This window comes from Muscardinus avellanarius (assembly GCF_963383645.1).
Source record: "Muscardinus avellanarius genome assembly, chromosome: 11".
Classification (NCBI taxonomy): domain Eukaryota; kingdom Metazoa; phylum Chordata; class Mammalia; order Rodentia; family Gliridae; genus Muscardinus; species Muscardinus avellanarius.
The window spans coordinates 51,694,668-51,720,601 of NC_137797.1; the positions used below are offsets into that span (position 1 = coordinate 51,694,668).

The 25,934-nt window shown below is 41.0% G+C and overlaps 1 protein-coding gene across 1 annotated transcript; it reads right to left on the bottom strand.

The window, feature by feature from the left end:
• Window positions 1-1,800: 1,800 nt before the first annotated feature.
• CCT2 (chaperonin containing TCP1 subunit 2) lies at window positions 1,801-25,684 on the bottom strand (the record flags this gene model as incomplete). The annotated part of the gene is made up of 18 exons (XM_080704832.1): window positions 1,801-1,831; window positions 6,892-7,033; window positions 9,356-9,455; window positions 9,967-10,070; window positions 10,878-11,006; window positions 11,196-11,315; window positions 13,499-13,602; window positions 16,155-16,282; window positions 16,875-16,975; window positions 17,592-17,794; window positions 19,182-19,294; window positions 19,404-19,480; window positions 20,963-21,074; window positions 22,352-22,417; window positions 22,507-22,581; window positions 22,830-23,108; window positions 23,197-23,381; window positions 25,678-25,684. The coding sequence occupies 18 exons, from the start codon at window positions 25,682-25,684 to the stop codon at window positions 1,801-1,803; spliced, it is 2,076 nt and encodes a 691-aa protein (XP_080560958.1).
• Between the last annotated feature and the right edge of the window lie 250 nt (window positions 25,685-25,934).

Here is a 25,934-nt window from a genome sequence, read left to right on the forward strand (position 1 = left end):
ATGGTTGTACACATTTGTAATCCCAGCATTTGGGAGGCTGAGACAGGAATATTGGGGTTCATGGCCAGCCTCAGCTACTTAGTGAGGCCCTTTGCAACTCAGTGAGACCTTGTTTCAAAATAAAGAATAAAATATAGGGCTGGGGGTATTGCTCAGAGGTAAAATGCCCCTGGGTTCCATCCCGAATACAAAAAAAAAAAACAAAAACAAAAACAAAAAAACCCAGAGAAAATGGTTTCACAATATTCTGTTCTTGTCATTCATGTTTTGGCAAGAAAGTATATTCAACTTGTATGGTTACATGGACAAATTTCAGGGACTATAACTAGACAGAGGATGACGGGAAAAAAGGTAATATCCCAGACAGTAGCGAAAGCTATTACTACCCATAAGGCTAACTAAATGAATGGGAAAAAGAAACACAATCCCAATCCACTGAGAGCTGAGAGCCATGGAAAAGGAGCTGCCTAGAAAAGATGTAGTGGAGGTAACCTGATAAAAATCCATACAGTACTGTTGGGTCTTCTCACTTTCTTCCCTTTGCACTGTGTAACATACCGATACCAACCTCCAAACATAGGGGCCAGGAATGTAGCTCAGTGGTGTATCACTTGCTAGCATGCGGGAGGCCTTGGCTTCCATCTCTATCATGCCACTGCACCCGGCCAAATTCATCTTGAGAATGTTACCCTACCTTCTAAGCACTGGTAAGAGGTAGCTGGGGCATAGTGGTGCATGCCTGTAATCCCAGTACTTGAGAGGCTGAGATAGAAAGTGCACTTTTTGGCCAGCCTCAGCTACTTAGTGAGACCTTTTTAAAATAAATTAAGAAATGGGGCTGGGGGTATAGTTTGGAGGTAGAGCTCTTAGGTTCAATCCCCAATACCAAGAAAAACAAAAGGCAGTTGAAGCAACTTATGACAACCAACACTAAAAATAAAACCTAGAGTAATGTATGGTAGCCAGGTGGCACACACTTATAATACCAGCATCTGGGAGGCTGAGACAGGATCGCAGCCAGCCTCAGCTGCTTTGTGAGGCACTTCACAACTCAGCGAGACCGTTTCAAAAAGGGCTGGGGGTGTAGCTTGGAGGTAGAATGTCCTTGGGTTCCACCCCCCCCCAAAAAAAAGTAATGTATGGTATGTTTCTCACATTTGACTTGGGCTTTTATTAATCAAGATAATTATTTCAGCCAAACATGGTGGCACACACTTGTAATCCCAGAATTTGGGAAGGCTGAGACAGGAGGATCCAGGTTCACAGCCAGCCTCAGCTACTTAGTGAGACCCTGTTTCAAAATAAAGAATAAAAAATTGGGGGCTAGGAGGAGGGGTAGAATGCCCCTGGGTTCCATCCCCAGTTACACACACACACACACACACACACGCACGCACGCACGCACGCACGCACGCACGCACGCACGCCAAAGGATTTTTTTTTGGTGATGCTGGAGAATCAAATCCAGGGCATGTTGGTATTCAGTGAGCTGGAACAACTCTGTATTGAAAAAACAATCATTCATTTCCAACAGGGTACACACAGATCATAAGAACTAAAGAAATGTTCAAATTTTTATTATTCTATTGCATGGGAAACAAACTTTTATCAACTGAACTGTATGGAAAATAAAACAGCAAATAAATTAGACCCATGTTAAAATAGGAGGTCTGCTAAATGTCCAAACTTAAGGATATAATGGGCACAAATAACAATCAATTCCACTGTCTTAGGAGGTGAAGTCTTTCGAATACAACTTTGTTCTGAACTGGTCCAGAGATCAAGAGCACATAGGAATGCTTAACAGGGGTGGTGATCAGGAACACGTTTCCTATAAGGGGGTTGAAAAAAAGAGAAACATATTTTTAGAAAAATCATTAGTGAAAAATGGAAAGCATAATTTTATTTTTCCTTTTTTTGATACTAGAGATTGAAAAGAGGTGTTCCACCTCTGAGCAACCCCTCCCCCTTTTTTGTGTGGTACTGTGGGTGGAACCCAGGGTTTTTTTCTACCTCCGGGCTATTTTATACTTTATTTGGAAACAGGGTTTCACTAAATTGCTGAGAGCCTCACTAAATATCTTAGGCTGGCTTTAAACCTGTGTGAACCTCCTGTCTCAGCCTTCCAGGGGATTACAAGCATGCGCCACCATGCCCAGCCACTCCCCTCCCTTTTTTGAAACAGGGTCCTTCCTAAGTTGCTAAGGCTCACTCAGGCCCTGTGATGTTGCTGTCTCAGTCTCCCACCTACTGGGATTACAAGCATGTGCCATCATACTGGGCTCGAAAGCACAATTTTACCAAGTTTTACACTACATATATACTCAGCTAAATTTCTGATGCTACTAAAGCTTCTCTATCCTAATTTTCTGTAAGATGAATACACTAACCTCACAACTAAGGTTCTTCAGTTATGTGGAATGTGAAGGCATATAATTAGCAGTTCTCAAGTTCTCATCCTAACAACCTACTTAACAAAGATATATTCTCCAGAAAAATGTGAATTCATGTTTGTCACTAATATGTTAGAAAATTCAACTAAATTAGTCAATTACTTTTTTTTTTTTTTTTGGTAGTACTGGGGTTCCTGGAAGCCCTTCTACCTCCAGGCTACACTCCCAGACCTATTTTATATTTTTGGAAACAGGGTCTCAAGCCAGCCTCACTGGCTTGAGACCCTGTTTCCAAATAAAAAGTATAAAAGAGGTCTGGGAGTGTAGCCCGGAGGTAGAAGGGTTTTCAGGAACCCCAGTACCAACAAACAAACAAACAAACATTACTTTTTAAAATGGCCAGACACAGGGGATTCTAGATAAAAATATCTGGATCAAAGCACCTGCCAAGCTGGATGTGGTGGCACATGCTTATAATCCCAGTACTTGGGAGGCTGAGACAGGAGGATCAGGCAGGTTCAAAGCCAACCTCAGCTAGTAAGGCTCTTAGCAATTTAGTGAGACCCTGTTTCCAAATAAAATATAGGTCTGGGAGTGTAGCCCAGAGGTAGAAAGCCCCTGGTTCCATCCCCAATACCCACCCACACACACACAAAAAGCACCTGACAACAGATAAGCCAATGATTGGGTAGGTAACTCTATTTTTTAATTTTGGTGGTACTGGGGGTGAAACCCAGGGTCTTTCTATCTCTGGGCTATACTTCCAGACTTATTTTATACTTTATTTGGAAACAGGGTCTCACTAAAGTTGCTGAAAGCCTAAGTAGCTGAAGCTGGCTTTGAACCTGCACAAACCTGTCTCAGCCTCCAAAGCGCTAGGATTACAAGCGTGCACCAACCACGCCTGGCTGGGTAACTCAATTTATTATGACAAATGTAACCCTTGCATCTTTCATTCTATGGTGACTACACAGTCTAAGAGCATATAAGAATCTTGGGAAGAGAGGATGTTAGTAAAGGTACTTGTGAGATTTTTTAGCTTCATGTTTGCTCATGAAGTCATGCTAGCTCAAGAAGCTAAAGCTTGAGAAACACGACTTAGGAAGCAAAGTGCAGGAAAGCTGAGAAAGCCCAAGAATGGATTTGAAGTTATTAAACTTTTCAACCTCAGCTGCTTACAGAAAAGGGAACTAGGATGCTAATCAAGATATATATAAAAATATTAACCGGCTACCACTAGGCATTAAAGAAACAACTTTAACTGCCTTCTTAGAGACTGAATTTGTCATTTCATGTGTGTGTTACTGTTACTAGGGGTTCTTTTCTCTCTCTCTCTCTCTCTCTCTCTCTCTCTCTCTCTCTCTCTCTCTCTCTCTCTCTCTCTCCCTCCCCCCCCCCCTTTCTGGTGGCACTGGGGGTGGAACCCAGAGACTTTCTACCTCTGGGCTATACTCACAGACCTATTTTATATTTGGAAACAGGGTCTCACTAACTGGCTAAGAGCCTCACTAAGTAGCTGAGGCTGGTTTCGAACCTGTGTCATCCTGTCTCAGCTTCCCAAGCGCAGGGATTACAATGGTTCTACACAAAGACGTTCCTTGTAAATTAGAGACAGAGTTTCACTAAATTGCTGAGAGTTTAAGTAGCTCAGGCTGGCTTTGAAGCTGTGTAATACTCCTGTCTCAGCCTCCCAAGTGCTGGGATTACAAATGTCTGCCACCACGCCCAGCCTAATGGAGTAATTTCTTCTTCCTTTTTTTGGGCAGTACTGGGAATGAAACCCAGGGCCTTTTTACCTCTGAGCTGCATCACAGACCTATTTTTTATTTTGAAACAGGGTCTCACTAAGTTGTAAAGGGCCTCATGAGATAGCTGAGGCTGTCTGTGAACCACAATCCTCCTGTCTCAGCCTCCCAAATGCTGGGATTATAAGAGTGCGCCACCACACCCAGGTTAAGGGTGTAATTTCTTATTGGAGGCAATGAAGATTTACCTAAAATAAATTCTTTCTCTAGATCTCTCCACTACTTGATATAGACTGTGCTGCTTCTGCATGTTATTACCCTTCTCTAACTAAACCTCTCCCACTGAAATACTGTTTTCACAGTAAGGTCCACTACTCTTCTAAATACTAGCCCACTCTCCTATCTCATTCACAACAAAACATAGTCTATAAATCTTGTTAGTCTCCTAAGGCTCTGCTCCATCAAAACAATTTGTCAAAAATGCTTGTCAAAATTACCAACAGTTCCTATGTGTGGCTAAATCTAATTCTTAAGACAAATCCTGATCTTACTTGACCCATCATCATTTTGGTAGATTACCATTTGTTCTTCATTTGGTTTCTGGGCTACCAACACCCTTGATTTTCCTCCTACCTCGGCGGCAGCCCTCCTACCCCATCTTTAAAATCTTGCATTGTGGAGGAGCTTCAAATGTATATAAGAGCAGAGAGGGTATAATGAATCTTCACACCTCACCCAGTTTTAGCAATATCTTACATGTATTCCTTCCTTTTTTATGTCCTTTTCTGGCTATTTGAATCTTCAAGCTTATTATAGGAATTTTCCAGCACTCAGTCCTTAAAATCTCTTGCCTTCTTTGTTATAAATACATACTCTCACCAGGGATGATGGCACACACTTAATCCCAGCATTCGGGAGGCTGAGACAGGAGGATCGAGGTTTGCAGACAGCCTCAGCTACTTAGTGAGGCCCTCAGCAATTCAGTGAGACGCTGTTTTAAAATAAAGAATAAAAAATAGGGATGGGTTGTAGCTCAGATGTAGAATACCCCTGAGTTCCATCCCCAGTACCACAAAATAAAAAAATAAACATGCACTCTTGCAGACTCAGGTGGTCTCCTGATTTCAAATACTGTATGTATAGCAACTCCTAAGTTTTAATAGTTTCTCCCCTAAACTACAGACTCAATGATCCAACTGTCCTATCAAGACATACCTAGATGTCCAGAAACGTACTATCAAAAGACACAAAGATGACCATAAAAGAAACTCCCATTTTATAGCCGGGTGTGGGGGCGCATGCTTGTAATCATAGCATTTGAAGAGCTGAGACTGGAGGATCGTGGTTCACAGACAGCCTCAGCTACTTAGTGAGGCCCTCCGCAACTTAGTGAGACCCAGTTTCAAATTAAAGAATAAAAATTAGGGCAGGAAGTGTAGCACTCGGAGGTTGAAAACCTGAAAAAAGCAAGCCAGCCAGCCAGCCCGCCCCATCTTCTTTCAAGAGCCTTCCCCATCTCAGAAAAGTGAAATTTTAAACCCAGGGATATTTTACCTCCAGGCTAAACCTCTAACCCCATTTCATTAATTTGGAAAACAGGGTCTTACTAAGTTGTGGAGGACCTAAGTTGCGGAGGCTGGCCATGAACCTGGGATCTTCCTGTCTAAGCCTCCCCAGGCACTGGGATATCAGGGGTGTGACACCATGCCTGGCTGAAATTCCTATTTCTTCAGGCAAAAACTTTGAAGTATCTTTAATTCTACTTCCTCTCACATCCTGTATCCAACTCATAATCAAACCTACTGATTCATTCCAATATATCCATAACTAATCCCTTATCATCATCTTCACTATCTTTTGGTCCAAGCTACTATACACTCTCATCTCCTTAGAACAACATAACAGTTAAAATGAGTGCTTTTGATGACTAATACAAACATGTAATTATTAGCTAAATCTTCACTTAGCCATTTTTGTATGATGGCCTTTCTAAAAGAAATTAAGTTGCTAGAATAAGAACAAACCTTGCAAACTGTGTGCTTAAGAATATCTATGTGAAGTGTACAGAGGAGAACAAACTCATGATTTCTAACTACAACATCCCAGCTCCTTTCCCAAGCTATGTGCTACTCCAATCCCGGCACTTTATGTGCCCTTTCAATTGAGAGAGCTACCTTAGCTATCGATGCCTTAAACGCAGGGACATTCTACCTCTGAGCTACATCCCAAATCCTATTTTTTTTTTTTTTTCCTGGATCTGGGGATAGAATCCAGGGGAATTCGACCCCCAAGCTACACCCCCTGCTTTATTTTTTCTTTATTTTGAAATGGTCTAAGTTGCGGAGGGCCTCACTAAGTAGTTGAGGCTGTCCACGAACTGCAATCCTCCTGTCTCAGCATCCCAAATGCTTGGATTACAAGAGTGCGCCATCACACCCAGCTTATTTATTTATTTATTTTTTCAAAAGAGGGAATCACTAAACCAATGCGAGGCTCACTGAGTTGCTGAGGCTGGTTTTGAACCTGTGATCCTCCTGTCTCCCAAGAAATGAGATTACATGTGTGTGCCATCACGCCTGGCTTTAATCCTGTCTTTCCCTCTAAGTGTCTCTGAATTTAAAAACCCAAGAATTTTGATTACCTGTTTTAACTAAGTTGTATAATACTTTTAACTAGAAAAATGTCAAATAGAGCTTCCTTATTTTTTTTGTTCTAGTGTTAATTTTTCTTGAGAACTGCAAGAACTCTAGTACCTTGGTGCTGCTTTGATGATGTTATCCACACGCAGAATCACCTCTGCTGCTTCAGCTGCACTCAGAAGAACTTGCCGCTTCACTTGGAAACTTTCTGTTATACCCAATACTGCCATATCCCCAATGGTACCTTCCTTCATATCTGAAAAGACAAAGTATTTACTAAATAAGTAGTTAACAACTAAGATGTCAAAACATCTTTAATCATTCATAACAAAACTGAGCCTATTATAAAAAACAGATAATAATTCCAAACTATTTGAGTTAGTTAGCATGTCACCATAAATAAGCCAAGGCACACCTTTAAGAAAATAAAAAGTGCCAGGCATGGTGGCACACACTTGTAATCCCCATGCTTGGGAGGCAGAGACAGGAGAATCACACAGGTTCAAAGCCAGCTTCGCTGGTTTAAGAGATCCTGTTTCCCAAAAAATATATAAAAATAGGTCTGGGAGTGTAGCCCAGAGGTAGAAGGGCTTCCAGGAACCCCAGTACCACCAAAAATAAAATAAAATAAGATAAAATAAAATGTTAGCCAGGCATGGTGGCACATGCTTGTAATACCAGCATTCAGGAGGCTGAGACAGGAGGATCGCAGTTTGAGGACAGCCTCAGGTACTTACTGAGGCCCTTTAAAACCCAGTGAAACCCTGTTTCAAAATAAAGAATAAAAAATAGGGCTGAGGTGTCGCTCGGAGGTAGAATGCCCCTGGGTTTCATCCCCTAGTACCAAAAATAAATATGTAAATAAATAAAGGGTCAACTACTGACTACCTATATTAATAGAGAACAACAATGTCAAATACTTCTATATCACTTAATTTTCTACTTATCTTTATACCTATATACAAAATTATTGCAGAAAATGTTTTTTTTGTGGGTTTTTTTTTTTTTGGCGGGTCTGGGGATGGTACCCAGGGGCATTCGACCTCTGAGCTACAGCCCCTGCCCTATTTTTTATTCTTTGTTTTGAAACCGGGTCTCACTGAATTGCAGAGGACCTCACTAAGTAGCTAAGGCTGTCCGTGAACCGCAATCCTCCGGTCTCAGCCTCCTAAATGCTGGGATTACAAGCATGCATCACCATGTTTTAACAATAACTACTATGTCATCTAACTGGACAAAATTTTAGAAGTCATCTATAAATTTTTATTTATATGAGAATCCCTATCTTCATCTTTTGAAAAATGACTAACTGGCTTTCTTGTTCAATGACAGAATTATGAGACAGTTATATAATGTCCTATACAACTTGTCAAAATTTTTTTCTTATGAATTTAATAAGCTTTTTATCTATAGAGATCTGTATTCAAGAATGTCTCAAAGTACCTGAACATGGTGGCACATGCCTGTAATCCCAGTACTTGAGTGACTGAGACAGGAGGATCAAAGAGTTGAAACCAGCCTCAGCAACTAAGGAGACCTTGTTTCAAAATATGACATAAGAAGGACCATGGGTGTAGCTCAGAGGTAGAATACCCCAATACCTAGTACCTCCTAAAAAGAAGTCTCAAAATAAGTTCAGTTAAAAAAAATATATATATTTTTTTGCATTTCTGGGTATTGAACCTAGGGGATTCTACCTGAGCTATACCTCCAGCCCTATTTCTTATTCTTTATTTTGAAATTGGGTCTAATTTGCAGAGGGCCTTACTAAGTAGCTGAGGCTGGCCATGAACACTTGATCCTCCTGTCTCAGCCTCTCAAGTACTGGGATTATAAGCATGCATCACAACTCCTGGCCTCAAGAATGTATGTGTGTGCATGCGTGAGTGCGCATGTGTCTTGTGCTAGGGATTGAATCCGGAAGCATTCTACCTCTGATTTCTACCCCAGCCCGATTTTATTTCTAATGGGACACAGTCTCACTTAAGTTGTGGAGGGCCTTGCTAAATTGGCGAGGCTGGCTTTGAACTTGTGATCCTCCTGTCTCAGCTTCCCAAGAACTGGGATTATAAGCGTGTGCGACTATGTCTGGCTTTCAAAACTTTTTTTTGGTGGTATCAGGGATGGAACCCAAGGGCATTCTACCTCCGAGCTACAGCCCCAGCCCAATTTTTTATTCTTTATTTTGAAACAGGGACTCACTGAGTTGCAAAAGGCCTGAGTAGCTGAGGATTCACGAACATGGATCCTCCTGTCTCAGCCTCCAAAATGCTGGGATTATAAATATGCACCACCACGCCTGTAGCAAAACTCATTTTTAATATAGTAGTTTACACTTCAGAATATAAGCATTATTTGTGTATCCTTATATACCAAACTAATTACAAATCTTCTAACTAGTTTTACATCTCTGATAATGGTGAAAATATGTTAAGACATTTTCTCAGAACATATAATAGCTACTAGAAACACATGAGTCTTACACAGTTATCATGAACACTTTTATCTTCCAAAAAGAGAAATAAAATTGAAGACAGTTACTTTTAACAACTACTATAAAGTTCCACTTATTTCTTACCCAGTCCAGCAGTTATATTGCCTTCACTGTGAGCGGCTCGGAGCTGTGCCACCAGATCTGCACTGTCATAGCCAGCATTGTCAGCTATTATGGTTGGCAACTATAAAATGAAAAAAAAAAAAAAAAAAGTTAACTATTCTAAGAACCATTCATATACTTCTACATAGAAAGGTAGCTTTTTAGCCGGGCGTGGGGGCGCACGCTTGTAATCCCTGCGCTTGGGAGGCTGAGACAGGAGGATCACACGGGTTCGAAGCCAACCTCAGCTACTTAGTGAGGCTCTCAGCAACTTAGTGAGACCCTGTTTCCAAATAAAATATATATATAAAAAAAAGGTCTGGGAGTATAGCCCGGAGGTAGAAAGCCTCTGGGTTCCAACCCCAGTACCACACACACAAAAAAAGGTAGCTTCTTAAAATTATACACTTGGAAACAATATCTGCTTCCTTTTAATCACTACACATAAAGAATCAAATTTTTAAAATGATGCAAACCAGTTCATTTTCTTAAAGATGTGACCATTTTCTATCTAGGCCAGAAAAATGAATTCATTTTTAAACTGTCAACAGCCACAAAACTTAAGTTCAGATTTCTTATCTTTATTAGCTTACCATTCTCAGTGCTTTAGCGTAAGACTCCATTGCAACAGCTTCTTTGCCTGGTGTTCTACTGGCAAGCTGTGTCACAGCATGAGCCATCAGCATCTCAGAACATCCTACAATTGAAATTTCAATAAAATACAGTTGCATTAAGCTGTCACCAAGGCCCTGTATTATTGACACCACCTCAGATAGATCAAGCATTTTAAAATTAAGTGCAAAGGCCCGGCATGATGGCCCCTCAGGAGCCTGAGGCTGAAGGATCCGAAGTTTGTTGCCAGCCTGGGCAATGCAGGGAAACCCAATCTCAAAAAATAAAAAGGACTGCCGGGTATGGTGGCGCATGCTTGATATCCCAGCATTTAGGAGGCTGAAACAGTAGAATAATAGTTCACAGACAGCCTCAACTACTTAAGATCCCTTTGCAACTTAGCAAAATTTATTTCAAAATAAAGAATAAAAAATAGGGCTGGAGGTGTAGCTCAACAGTAGAATGTCCCTGGGTTCCATCCCCAGTAATGTGAAAAACACAACCAAAAAAATAAGTAAAATAAAAAGGACTAGAGATATAGTTTGGTGGTAAAGTGTCATTTGGTTCAATCCCCAGTGCCACACACACAAAAATAAAACACAGTTTCTACAAGAACTAATAAAACTATGAGTGACACAATACTTTAAGAAATAAGTGTTCAAAAGCTGGGCGTAGTGGCACAATACTTTTAATCCCAACATTTGGAAGGCTGAGACAGGAGGACTGAGGTTTATGAACAGTCTAGACTACTTAGTGAGGCTCTCTGCAACTCAGTGAGACACTGTTTCCAAATAAAGAATAAAAAATAGGGCTGGGGGTGTAGCTCAGAGGTAGAATGCCCCTGGGTTCCATCCCCAGTACCACACAAACACAAAAAGTGTTTAATACTTACCTCCTCCATACACTGTTCTAGGATCCTTCACAGTTTGGGCAAGAACACAAAGAGCATCATGCAAAGATCTTTCTGCTTCATCTAAAATTTGTTGAGTGGCACCACGCAAAACAATTGTACAAGCCTCACCTGAAATTAAAACATATTATTCTTAAGTCTCAGTGACCAGCTAATGAAAAAGAACATTATGTTTTCAAGGGTTAAGACTTACAAGATAACATATTCTACAAATTCTAGTACTACAATATTTTTTCTTTCATTTCAAAAGAACTTAGCAAGGATTTATAAACACAAACCATTATCTATGTAATCACTCACCAAGGGCAACCCCAGAAAAGTGAATAAGTTTGTCTTCTCCAATCATGACTTCCTCAATAAGTTTGCAACTTCCGAGCTTCACCAATTCTGGATGATCAAAGGTAGAGGCAATTTCACCACCTAGGAACATAAATATTAATTAAATGCATGCAAAGTTTAAAATTTGTTTTCTAACAAGCAATAACAGACATATAACATATAAATAACTTTTGTGTGTGTTGGGAGCTGGGAACTGAACTTGGGGGCATTCTTACCTGAGCCACACTCCCAGCCCTATTAGCCCTATTTTAAACAGGATCTCACTAAGTTGTGGAGGGACTAAATTCTTGAGGCTGGCTGGGCATCCCAGTACTTGGGAGGCTGAAATAGGAGGATCCAGGTTCTTGGCCAGCCTCAGACACTTAGTGAGGCCCTCTGCAACTTAGTGAGACCCTGTTAAAAAAAAAGATAAAGTAATTAATTGTTGAGGCTGGCACTAAGCCCATGATCCTCTAGTCTCAGCCACCCAAGTACTGGGATTATAAGCATGCACCACTTGCCCAGCTAATATTTTAAAAACCAACTGTACTGTACTTAAAGAGGCCCTTTGCAACTCAGTGAGACTGTTTCAAAAAATAAAGGATAAAAAAAGAGAGCTGGGGGAGTAGCTTGAGAGGGAATGCCCCCTGGGTTCCACCCCCAGTAACCCCCCCCACACACAAAATTACCTTCATTACCATCAGACTGTGCATAAAGTATACATGAAAACTAAATTTCATATTTAGACTTACGTATGTCATCCCCAAGGTATCCCATTACATTAAAGCAAAAATCTTCAAATTCATAAAAAATCCAAAGTCTGAAAGACTTCTGGTTGAATATTTCTTATCCGAAATATTCAACCTGTGTTAAAAATAACCAAGCCAGATTGTAGTGGCGTACCCTTGTAATCATAGTACTTCGGAGGCTGAGACAGGAAGAACTCAGGTTTTCAACCAGCCCCAGGAACTTAGGCCATCTATAACTTAATGAGACCCTGTTTCAAAATAAAATAATAGAGGGTGAGACAGGAGGATCCAGGTTTGCAGACAGCCTCAGCTACATAGTGAGGCCCTTTGCAACTCAGTGAAACCCTATTTCAAAATAAAGAATAAAAATAGCACTGGGGGGTCAGGCTCAAAGGTAGAATGCCCCTGGGCTCCTTCCCCAGTACTGCAAAAGATAAATAATAAAATAATAGAGCTGACCTAGGTGTAGCTTGGAGGTAGAATGCCCGGGTTCCATTCTTAATATGACAAAATAATAATAATAATAATAATAATAATAACAACAACTTAAAAATAAATAAATCAAAATAACTAGGGGAAGCTAAGACAGAAGGATCGCAGGTTTGAGACCAGCCCAAGCAACTCAGTGAGACCTAGTCTCAATACAAAAATTAAATCATGCTGGGTGTGGTGGCCCACACTTGTTATCCCCACACTTGGGAGTCGGAGACAGGAGGATCGCGCAGGTTCAAAGCCAGCTGTGCTGGCTTAAGAGACCCTGTTTCCAAATAAAAAAGTATAAAAATAGGTCTGGGAGTGTAGCCCAGAGGTAGAAGGGCTTCCAGAAACCCCAGTACCACCAAAAGAAAGAAAAAATCATTCTGAAAGTAATTTTGTTTAAGTGCACCTGCAGTTTGAGAGTTCAAGTATGAGAGTTCAAGTCATGAGAGTTCAAGTATGGAATTTTTTACTTGTGGTGTCATACTGATATTCAGAAAGTCTGAGATTTTGAATTTTCAGTAGAGTATAGTTGGTTTTTATATGTTAGCAGAGCCAGCTGTGGTGGAGCACACTTGTAATCCCAGCGCTTGGGAGGCTGAGGAAGAGGATCGCATAGGTTCGAAGCCAGCCTGAACTACTTAGTGAGGCTCTCAACTACTTAGTGAGGCTCTCAGCAACTTGGTGAGACCCTGTTTCCAAATAAAACATAAAATAGGTCTGGTAATATAGCCGGGAGGTAGAAAAACCCGTGGATTCCACCCTCAGTACTGTTAAAAAAAAAAAATAAATAAAATGTTAATTAGCTGGGCAAGTGGTGTATGCTGTAATCTCGGTACCTGAGGTTGTAGCTTGGAGGTAGAATGCCCAACTTCAATCCCTGGTACCATAAATATATATGTATATGTTTATATCCAAATCTCAGAATGCTTAGAATCTAAGCTCCTTAAAGGGATTTCTTCACAGTTTCAACAATGAATTACTCACAGCAACAGATAATTCTAATAAACCCAAACTGCTTATTATGTTTACTAGTACTTAAGTGTCTTTTATCCTAACCTGTGACAAGAGCGAGACGTTCTACACCTGCAAAATCCGCATGTTCAATAGCCATGACACCAGCAGCACCAAAGAGCTGTTCAGGGTAATTATAAATTAATTGCCTACAAATAAAATACATAAAAACATTATGCTCAAAACTGTCACTTTTCAAGATAAGCTACATTAAATTTACTAACATGGAAACATTTTTATCTCAACAGAAATCAAAGAAATGAAAATCAGAGAAAGTGGACATTTTTGTCTATATAATTAAAACGTAATAGTAACACATCCATGTAAGCGTTAAAAACAATCATTAATTATACTGTCACATTACTACTGACTATAAACTAGTCTCATCATTCCAGAAGGAAACTTAGCAGTAATAAAGTAAAAAACGTACCCATGTTCATATACTTTATGGCAATAAAATTAAATGGTAAAAAAAAGTTTTAATAACTGAGTATGGTGGTGCATGCCTATAATCCCAGTACTTAGGAGGCTGAGACAGAAGGATTCCAGGTTTGAGACCAGCCACAACTTAGCAAGACTCTCAGCAACCTAGCAAGACCCTGTTTTATTATTTACTTTTTTTTTTGGCAGTACTGGAGATGGAACTCAGGGGCATTCTACCTCCGAGCTACTCCTTCAGCCCTATTTAATTCTTTCTTTCTTATTTTTGGAAGTACTGGGGATGGAACCCAGGGGCATTCTACCTCCAAGTGACACCCCCAGACCTATTTTTTATTCTTTATTTTTTTGAAGCAGGGTCTCACTGAGTTGAAAAACACCTCACTAAATAGCTGAGGCAGGCTTCAAACCTACACAATCCTCCTGTCTCAGCCTCCCAAAAGCTGGGATTACAAATGTGGGCCACCACACCCGGGAAGACCGTTTTAAAACAAAAAAATAAAAATGAAAGGGGCTGAGTATGTGGCTTATAGGTAGAATGTCCCTAAGCTCAATTCCCAGTACCACATACACACACACACACACACAAAAGTAAGCCGAGCTGGACGTGGTGGCATACACTTGTAATGTCAGCATTTGGGAGGCTGAAACAGGAAGATCAGTTTGTGGCCAGCTTCAGCTACTTAGTGAGGCCGCTGCAGCTGTTAGACCCTGTTTCAAGAATACAAAAAAGCCGGGCGTGGTGGCACACGCTTGTAATCCCCATGCTTGGGAGGCAGAGACAGGAGGATCGCGCAGGTTCGAAGTCAGCCGCGCTGGCTTTAAGAGACCCTGTTTCCAAATAAAAATATAAAATAGGTCTGGGAGTGTAGCCCTAAGGTAGAAGGGCTTCCAGGAACCCCAGTACCACAAAAAAAAAAAAAAAAAAAAAAAAAAAAGGGGCTGGAGTAGCAGTGTAGCTCGGAGGTAAAATCCACCTGGTTCCAATCCCCAGTCCCACAAAAAACAAACAAACAAAAACAAAGGTAAGCTGGACATAGTACCATAGTGAGAGGATTGCACGTCCAAAGACAGTCTTACCAATTTAGCAAAACCCTCAGCAGCAACTGAGACTCCGTTTCAAATTAAAAAAAAAAAATTAAAATAAATAAATAAATAAATAAATGAATAGGGCTGGGTGTGGTGGTGCACATCTATATTCCCTGTACTTGGGAGGCTGAAACAGGAGGATCAGAGGTTCGGATACAGCCTCAGCAAGTAGTAAGACTCATCAACCTAACAAGACCCTGTTTCCAAATAAATTAAAAAATTGGGCTGGGGGTGTAGCTCAAAGTAGAATGCCTCTAGGTTCAAGTCACAGTACCACAATAAATCAATGAAGCAATAAATCAGGCTGGGGTTGTAGCTCAGGGGTGGAATGCCCTGGGTTCAATCTTTAGTACCTCAATACACACAGAAAAGCTTCACAGAAAGCTACTTTTAAGCATTTTAAGGTTCTTAAAATTCTGTGCTTTCACTGTCTCAGTTTCAGTTACTTATAGTCAACTTCGGTCCAAAAATCCCAGAAATCAACAATTAATTGGTTTTTAATTATGCCCTGTCTGAGTAGCCCGATAAAATCTTGCATTGCTCTGCCCATTCTTGTACAAAATGTGAATCATTCCTTTGTCCAGTGTATCTACAATGTATATTCTACCTGCCCACCAGTCACTTGGTAGCCATCTAGGTTACTATATCAAGAACCAAGATAACTCAGTCCTTATGTTCAAGCAACCTACCATAATTAATTCACTTTACATCATCAAAAGAAACTGCATACAGTACAATAAGGTACTGAGATAACAGACTGGGAAGACATCCACAAAACTTATGTTACAGCACAGTTATAATTATCCTACTCTAGTAAAGTATAGGTTAATCATAATCTGATTTATGAATATGTCATTTTAAGTAAAAATATGTAGAGCAGTTTCTTTCTTTCTTTCATTTTTTTGGTGCTGAGGGTTGAACCCAGGGGCATTCTACTTCCAAGCTACACCCCCAGTCCTATTTTACTTATTTTGAAACAGGGTCTCACTAAGTTGTGGAGGGTTTAAGTAGCTGAGGCTGGCTGCGAACCTGCAAACCTGTCTCAGCCTCCCAAGTAATGGAATTACAAGTGTGAGCCACCATGCCTGGCTTATAGCAGTTTCTAGATAACAAATAACTAACTCAATATAAAGTATTTTCATAAGAAAAAAGCCATTTCTTAGATCACACAGACCTGTTAATAAAGCAATTTATTCCATGCTTAAGAATACGTTCAACTTTCTCCTTCATTTTTTCCTTTTCTGCATGTTCTATTTCTGCAACCTTTGCCGTAGAATCGACTCTTACCCGGGAACCAAATATCTAAGAGAAAGAAAAAAAATAAGCACAGCACGGGTTTCATTATTATGTGCATGTGTGTCAGTGTATGTGTGGTACTGGGGATTGAAGCAAGGAAACTATATCATCAAGCTACAATCCTCCAGACTCATCTCAAACCTGCAAGCATTTTACATCTGAATACCCCCTCTACCCTAGTCCTTTTATTTTTGTGGTACTGGAAATAAAACACAAAGGCCTACTCCAGGCTACACTTCCAGACCTATTTTATTTTTTGGTATGGGGGATTGAACCCAGAGACATTATACCTCTAAGGCACACCCCCAGCCAATTTGATTTTTATTTGGAAACAGGGTCTCACTAGGTTGTTGAAGGGCTAAGTTGCCGAGGCTGGCTTTGAACCTGTGATACTTCTGTCTCAGGCTTCCAAGTACACAAGTATGAGCCACCACACCCAGCTCTCATTTCTCAAGAGTCCCAAAGAATCTCTCAACGTTTTCATAAACAAGATTATCAAAAGTATGTGTGTATATATGTATTTTAAGTTTTTTAGTGTACCTGATTCCCAAGTTTATAGCAACTGACAATTAGAACTTCAAGAAATATAGTTATGTACCTTTATTTTGTCTGTATCCATTCCAGTATTTGCAATAAGAATTTTTGCATTTTCAATTCGCTTTGGTTGATTTACTCCAATTTTTTTATCCAACAGGAAGCCTATAATAAACATAATAATAGTATTAAATAATTCAGAATGCATTTAAGTTCAATTTACCAAACTTCTGGAACCTATTCTATAAAGCATTTCATTAGGGCAGTGACTACCTGTTTACTGCTTATGGTTGACACTAGCCATAAATACTTCTGGATTCACCCCCAACCCTTTGTTTTGAAACATGGTCTTGCTAAGGCTGGCCTCAAACCTGTAATACTGTCTGACCCTCCCCAGTACTGAACCCAGCTACAATATCCTTGGTCCTTAAGGTTTTTGGTAGTACTGGGGATGGAACCCAGGGGCATTCTACTTCCAAGCTACACCCCCAGGCCTGTATTTTATTCTTTATTTTGAAACTGGGTCTCACTGAGTTGCAGAGAGCCTTACTAAGTAGTTGAGGCTGGCCACAAACCATGATCCTCTAAGCTCTGCCTCCCGATTGCTGAATGCTGAGATTACAAGTGAAATGCTGAGATTATAAGCATATGCCACCATGCCCAGCTAAGGGTAAGTTTTCTGTCAAGTGTCACAGGTTTTGGCTAACTGGAAACAGGTTTTCCTCAGTATTCAGCCCTCAGGAGCTGATGAAAGTTTCTTTCCCATGTCTGACATACATACCTTCATCTAAATAAGAATCTGCCAGACTCCCGCCCAATTTCTTGATGACATGAATCGCCTCCAGATTACCAGAGCCTTTCAGTCTAAGAACAGCTTCTACAGCTAACTGGGTAAAGTGATCTTTGTGATGAGTAAGAAGTTTTGAAGATAATGTCGTTCCTGCAATATTCATCAAATCTTGACGGAACCTAACTTCATCAGAACTAAATAAAACCAACCAAAACAACAAAAACAGTGCATGTTATAAAAGCTTAGCCATAGATATCAACTATACTTTTCAAAATCTACTTATATATCTTAAGTCAACAAATACTTTTGCTACTAAAAGTAGTATTTAGGAGTCATAAGAAAAAAATCTAAACCTTACCAGTAATCCAAAAATGTAAATTAAAGAATGTTTTCCCCTATGAAACTGCCAAAAGGGGAAGGTACAAGCAAACAAAAGAATATCAAGTGTGGTGGCTCACACTTGTAATTGTGGTTCAAGGACAACCTCAGCTAGTGAGGATCTCTGAAAACTCAGTGAGACCCTGTTCTAAAAAAAAAAAAAAAAAAAAAAAAAAAAAAAAAAAAAAAAAAAAAAGGGCCGGGTGTGGTGGTGCACACTTGTAATCCCAGCACTTGCGAGGCTGAGACAGGAGGGTCACACAAGTTCGAAGTCAGCCTCAGCTACTTAGTGAGACCCTGTTTCCAAATAAAGTAGGTCTGGGAGTATAGCATAGAGGTAGAAAAGGCCCTGGGTTCCACCTCCAGTACCACCAAAAAATAAAATAAATTATAGGGCTCGGGGTATAGCCAGGAGGTAGAATGCCCCTGGGTTCCATCCCCAGTACTGCATAAATAAATAATAAATAAATAAATAAATAAATAAATAAATAAAAAATGAAAAAGGGTTAGGGTTGTACCTTGGAGGCAGTTTTGCCCCCAGTATCACACACAAAAAAGAATATCAATGTCAAGAACATAGGGAAATTAGTACTGTGATAATAGAAATAATTTCCAAAGGCTTGTTTGTATATGAAATGTCTTAAAACATAAACTTACCTTTGGACACAGCAATTTTACTTCTAGGGTAACAACTTTATATTACAAAGCTAAAAACTGTCAAAAAAAAAAAACCCCTCCAAATCTCCAATCATAGACAGGTTAAGGAAATTAACTAGTCAACTATTCAATTATTATGTATTTAAAGGCATAATTTAAACTAATGCAGCAAAAACTATCAACATTCAGGTTAAGAAAAAAGGCTAATGAAAACCAGGTGCAGGGATACAGAACTGTAATTCCAGTACTTGGGAAGCCAAGACAGAAGGATCACAGGTTTGAGAGGTAGAATGGCACTGGGTTCAATCCCCAGTACCCCCCCAAAAAAGGCAAACCCAAGGAACTCCATATACAGTAATAAGCTATTTCTATACACGTTTTATTTTGATTACAGTAAAGACCAGAAACTCAAACTTTGGGGGCTGTCTCTGGAGGATGAGGTGGATTTGACTACTGGGTGGGGTGAGGCAACAAACTTATACTTGTACACGCCTTTCGGTGTTCTCCATGTTGAATTTTACAACAGTAGTATTTAGGTATACCAACCCATGATCAACTGCAGAACTCAACAGAGCCTCCCGTGCAGCTTTTGTAGCTTCTCTCCAACCTGCAATGATGGTCTGTGGATGAATCTTTTTTGCAATTAAAGATTCGGCTTCCTATTAATAAATGGTTATACAAATAAAAGTTATAATGGGCTTGATTACTTCTGATATTCAAAACCATAGTGGCAACAACAAAAAAAACTAACGTTAGAGCTGCTCTTACCCTTAGTAATTCCGCAGCTAAAACAGTAACAGAGGTAGTGCCATCACCAACTTCATCATCTTGAACCCTTGACATATCTAGGAAAAATATTAGTAACTCAAAATTATTTTTCTGTAGTTTACTAATCTCCAAAAATACCCATCACCAATCTAACTCTTCCCCCATCTAGAATTCTTGACAAACTTTATAGTTCTACCACTGCTATGCTATGAATATGGTGCCCTTAATTTCATCTATTAGAAACTTAATCCTCAAACAATCGCTACCTTTCTCTCTCACCCATATGATGCCTCTGCCATATTATGACACAGTAAGAAGGCTCTCACCAGATAGCTTCCCTTGATCTTAGACTTCCTTGGCCTCCAGAATCATAAACCAAACAATCTTCAATCACTGCAGCAGCACAATATGAACCAAGATAACCACCAATAATTACATGGCAGTTATGAAGCTTATATTTCAATAATGACAATTAAAAAGTGACGAGCTGGGCATGATGGTACATGCCTGTAATCCCAGTATTTGGGAGACTGAGATAGGAGGATCATAGGCTCTTGACCAGCTTCAGCAACTTAGTAACACCCCATTTCAAAACAAAAAAATAAAACAGGTCAGAGATAGAATGCCTCTGGATTCCATCCTCAGTACCACCAAAATAAATAAATAAATAAATAAATAAATAAATAAATAAAACTCATAAAAAAAGGCTGGGGGTGTAGCTCAGAGATAGAATGCCCCTGGGTTCAATCCCCAGTACTACAAAAGTGCAGTTAGGCAATATAGCCTATTAGAAAATAAGGTATTTCAGCCAGGCATAGTGATGCACGCCTGTAAGCACAGTATTTGGGGGCCTGGGACAGGAGGATCATGGTTCACAGACAGCCTCAGATACTTAGTGAGCCTGTTTCAAAATAAAAAGGAATAAAAAAGCCAGGTGTAGTGGTGCTTTTTTATTCACTTTTTAAAGAATAAAATATAGGGTTGAGGGTATACCCAGAGGTAGAATGCCCCTGGGTTCCACCCTCATACTGCAAAAAAAAAATTTTTTTTTTTTTTAAAAATAAGGTATTGTCAAACTGGCGTGGTGGTGCACGCTTGTAATCCCAGCATTTGGGAAGCTGAGACAGGAGGATCGTGGTTTGCGGACAGCCTCAGCTACTTAGTGAGGCCCTCCACAACTCAGTGAGACCGTTTCAAAATGAAAAGAATAAAAAAGGGCAGGGGGGTGTAGCTCGGAGGTCAAATGCCTCTGGGTTCCATCCCCAGACCCACAAAAAAAAAAAAAAAAAAAAAAAGGTATTATCACACATGGTGGTGCGTGCTTGTTTTAATCCCTGCACTTGGGAGGCTGAAACAGGAGGCTAAGACAGGTGGCTCAAAGCCAGCCTCAGCTACTTAGTGAGGCTCTCAGCAACTTAGTGAGACCCTGTTTCCAAAAAATATATAAAATAGGTTGGGGGGGGGGTATCCCGGAGGTAGAAAGCCCCTGGTTCCATCCCAAGTACCACAGAAACAAACAAAGTATTTCAAAATTTCAACAAAACAGTATCTTCACTCACCAACCAAAACTTTAGCTGCTGGGTTGTCAACACCAATGTTTTTGAGAATGGTGGCACCATCATTGGTCACCATAAGAGAGGCATCTCGTCCACTGCTTAGAAGGATTTTATCCTAAAGGGAGCATGTTTGTTTCAAATTAAGATATAAACACATCTTCAAGAATGCATGCATCAATCAGTACTTTCAGTAGTACAATGTTAGCACATAAACAATGAGGATGACTATTTGGCCAAATAATGTTTTTTAGTGCCTATACACTACAATCAAACCTTGGCGAGCCGGGCGTGGTGGTGCACGCTTGTAATCCCAGCATTCGGGAGGCTGAGACCAGAGGTTCAGCGGTTCGCGGACAGCCTCAGCTACTTAGTGAGGCCCTCTGCAACTCAGTGAGACCCAGTTTCAAAATAAAGAAAAAAAAAAAAATAGGGCAGGGGGTGTAGATCGGAGATCAAATGCCCCTGGGTTCCATCCTCAGACCCGCCAAAAAAACCCACACACACAAAAAAAAAACACCTTGGCATCTATGCGTAGAAACACTACATACACAGGAAAAATAAAGACCTCCCTAGATTTGTTTCAGCATTTTAACAGAAAACACAATGGAAACTTAAGTGTCCATCAATAAAATACAATAAAGCTACAGAACACTACTTGACTGGCAAGGAGGTAAACACCTGTAATCCCAGTACTTGGGAGGCTGAAACAGGAGGATCAAGAATCTCAGCAAGCAGTGAGACTCTTATCAACCCAGTGAGACCCTCTTTCCAAATAATAGAAATGGACTGGGGATATAGCTCAAAGGTAGAATGCTCCTGTGTTCAATTTCCAGTATCAACAACAACAACAAAAGACTACTTGACAGTTAGTGAAGACATAGAATCTCTACCTTCACTTAAAGAAATTTAAAAGAACTAAAGGGAAGCATGGTGGCACAAGCCTGTAATCCTAATACTTGGGAGCCTGAGACAGGAGGATGACAGGTTTAAGATCAGCCTCACCAACCTAGCAAGACCCTATTTCAAAACAAAAATACAAAAATATCTGGCAGTATAACTTGGAGGTAGAATGCCCCTCCCAATTCCCAGTCCCACAAATAAATTAATAAACAAAAAAGTACTAAAATTATACCCAAATGATAACTCAGATTGCCAATGGAGAGAGGCCTAAGATTAGAAATGGTGATCCTGGAGGACTTTTATTTTTAGCAATAAGTATTTACCTTACTTCTATAATTAGAAGTTAAACTTTAAATATTAAGGAGCATTAAAATTTGTTATTAATTATATTTTCACTAAGGGCTTAAAACAATATTACAACTTTTTATTTGTGGCCAGCCTGGACAACATAGCAAGATCCCATTAAAACAAACAAAAACTGCATTTTCTTACCATGCCTTTGGGTCCCAAGGTGCTCTTTACCAAATCTCCAATGGCAATGGCACCAATAAAAGAAGACTGGAGAAAAAAAAAAATCAAAGATATCAGAATGTCACAATCATACAGAAAAGCACAATCTTTAAAGTAATGAGGGAGATCGGGCTTACCAGACGAGCTGTCTCTGCTCTCTCTTCATCAGCTCCAGCTTTGAAGATGTTAACAGGTGCGAGGGAAAGGGACGCCTAATTTAAAAAAAAAAGAGACAAACTTCATTTTAATACAAATACTCTTTAACACATATACTTATGCGCCTTCCGCTGCATTTACAAGTAGGGATCAAGCGAAAAATTTACTGACATAATAAATTCAGACAAATGAAGGATTCATAACGGAAAGAGGCAAGGATTTACAGGGGGCGCCCGAAATAGAAATCACACACATAAAGACTGGGTGCCCCGCGCGGCACTCAGGCCACCCGGAGCTACCCGGCCCGGCGGGGCGGCGGGTCCGCGGCCGAGGGCGGCCGCCTCCATCTTCCAGGCCCCGCCCAGGCGGAGGGCGGCGCCGCCCGGGCACTAGAAACTTCTTTGCTCAGGTTGAGGCCGGGGTCCCGTGGTTCCGAGATGTGAAAAGGCCGAATCTGAAGCCGACGCAGACCCCGGCCCGCCGCTCCCCCGGCCGCCCGGCCGGCGCCCGTGGCTGTCCCCGGCGCAGGCCCACGCCGCGGCCCGCGCCATGTGCGGCGGATCCTGAGGGCAGCCGCCGGGGCCTGCGACGCTGGGAGGCCGGAGGGAGCGGCGGGGCCGCAGGGCGCGGCGCGGGCAGGGCCGAGGCAGAGGGCTGAAGCCCTAGCTCACCATGGTTCCGAGGAGTTCGGGACTCACGCTAATCCCCACAGCTCGCGCTCCGGAGCTAGCAGCTAAAGGAAGCCGGAAGTGACGACACAGCTCAGCGCCGGGGCGGGGCCCGGCCCGCGCGCCGCTCAGGCCCAGACCGGAAACGCGGGCCGCGGCGCGGGGGGCGGGGCCACTTGGAGTCGAACCTGGGAGGAACAAAGAGAGGCCTGCCTGGGCGTTGCTAGGCCGATGGAGTTCAAATGTATACTTTTAGACTATTTTTTTTTTTTTTTTTTTTTTGCAGGTCTGGGACTGGAACCCAGGGGCATTAGACCTCTGAGTTACATCCTCTGCCCTGCTCTTTATTCTTTATTTTGAAACAGGGCCTTGCTAGAGTGTGGCAGTTCACGTTTGTAATCCCGGTATTTGGGAGGCAGAGACAGGAGGATTGGATTGCAGTTTCGAAACCTGTCTCAGCAATTTAGCTAGGCCCTCTGCAACTTAGCGAGACCCTTTTTCCAAATAAAATCGGGCTGGGGGTATAACTTGGGAGGTAGAATGCCTCTGGGTTTAATCCTCAGTATATAAAAACAAAACCCAAATTTAAAATTTTTTTTTCCTTTTTATGGTACTAGGAATTGAACCCAGGGGGCATTTTACCTTCCAGCCACACCCCCAGAACTACTTTTTTATTTTGAAACAGGGCCACACTAAGTTGTTGAGGGCCTTGATAAATTGCTAAAGCTGTCTTCAAACCTGAGAGCCTCCTGTCTCAGCCTCACAAGTACAAGGATTACAGGTGAGCACGCTGGGTCAAAATCCCAATTTCTTTCTTTTTTTAGGATCTGGGGATCGAACCCAGAAGCATTTGATCTCTGAGCTACACCCCTGCCCTATTTTTTATTCTTTATTTTGAAACAGGCTCTCACTAAGTTGCGGAGGGCCTAAGTAGCTGAGGCTGTCTGTGAACCACAGATCCTCCAGTGTCAGCCTCCGAATGCTGGGATTACAAGTATGCACCACTACACCTGGCTTCAAAATCCCAATTTCTATGAAAAGAATTCACCAGTATTTAAGCACTGCACTGCTTTACATATATTGCATTTTTTGATTCTGCTTGTGTTTATTGTTAGTTCTGGATCAGTGGTTTTCAGTGGAGATGGTACAGACCTTTTGATGGGTAAGAAGTTAAAAATATGTGGAGCTGCCGGTTGTGGTGGTACACGCTTGTAATCCCAGCATTTGGGAGGTTGAGAAAGGAGGAGATCGCAGTTTCCTGGCCAGCCTCAGCTACTTAGGCCCCTTGCAACTCAGTAAGACCCAGTTTCAAAATAAAAATAATAAAAAATAGGGCTGAGGGTGTAGCTCGGAGGTAGAATGCCCAAGGGTTCCTTTCATCCCCAGTACAAAAAAAAAAAAAAGATTAACAGGTCTCACTAAGTTGCAGAGGACCTCACTAAGGACAGCTGAGCCTGGCTGCAAACCTGTGATCCTCCTGTTTCAGCTTCCTAAGTACTGGAATTACAAGCATGCAATACCACACCTGATACCAAAAAAAATTTTTTTTAATTAAAATTCCTGTCTCAAAACATATACTTCTGGAATCTAGCTTCTCTTTTTGTATTTTGGGTCTGCTTTGTTTGGTAAAGATGTGGGAAATACCATAATAAAACAAGGTATTTTAGCAGGGCAAGGTGGCACACACTTGTAATCCTAGTACTTGCAAAATAATAACATTTAAGATAGGGTACTCTGATGAGCTGCCACTTAGAACATCTTGAAATACCATCTTTTTTTTTTTTTTTTTTTTTTTTTTTGCGGTAGTAGCCGGGGCATTCTACAACCAAGCTACACTGCCAGCCCTATTTTTTCTTCTTTATTTTGAAACAAGGTCTAACTCAGTTGTAGAGGGCCTAAGTAGCTGAGGCTGGCCGTGAACCGTGATCCTCTGGTCTTAGGCTTCTGAATGCTGGGGTTACGAGTGTGATCCACCATGCCCAGCAAGAAATACCATCTTTAAAAAGATCACTCAGCTTTGTTACTGGGAAAACACTTGCTGGTAGAAAACAAGGCCTGGTGGTACACACGTATAATCCTAATTATTTCAGAGTTGTAGCAGGATGATCATGAATTTAAGGACAGCCTGGGCAACTTAGCAAGACTGTCTCAAAACTGAAAAAATGAGCCAGGTATAGTGATGCCCACCTATAATTCTAGTACTTGGTTGGCTGAGACAGGAGGATCCGGGTTCGTGGCCAGCCTCAGCTACTTAGTGAGGTCCTTTGCAACTCAATGAGACCCTGTTTCAAAATAAACAATAAAAAAAGGACTGGCAGTGTAGCTCGGAGGTAGAATGCCCCTGGGTTCCAACCCCAGTGCCTCAAAAAAAAAAAAAAAAAAAAAAGTTAATTAAAAAGGGCTGGGGTTATAACTCAGTGGTGATTGCCCCTGGGCTCAATAAATAAAAGGACTGGAGATGTGGCTTAGGGGCAGAGTACTTGCCTCGCATGGGTGAGGACCTGCAATAGATCCCCAGAATTGCAAAAATAAATTAATAAATAAAAATAAAAAATAAAAAACCAGAAACCATCTAACTACTTACTGGATGGACCTCTAGCTCCATGTGGACAACCCACCATCTTTCTTTTTATATTTATTTATTACTTGTGGTACTGGAGATGGAACCCAGGGACTACCTATCTCCAGGTTACATCCCCAGACCTATTTTATATTTTATTTGGAAACAGGGTCTCACCAAG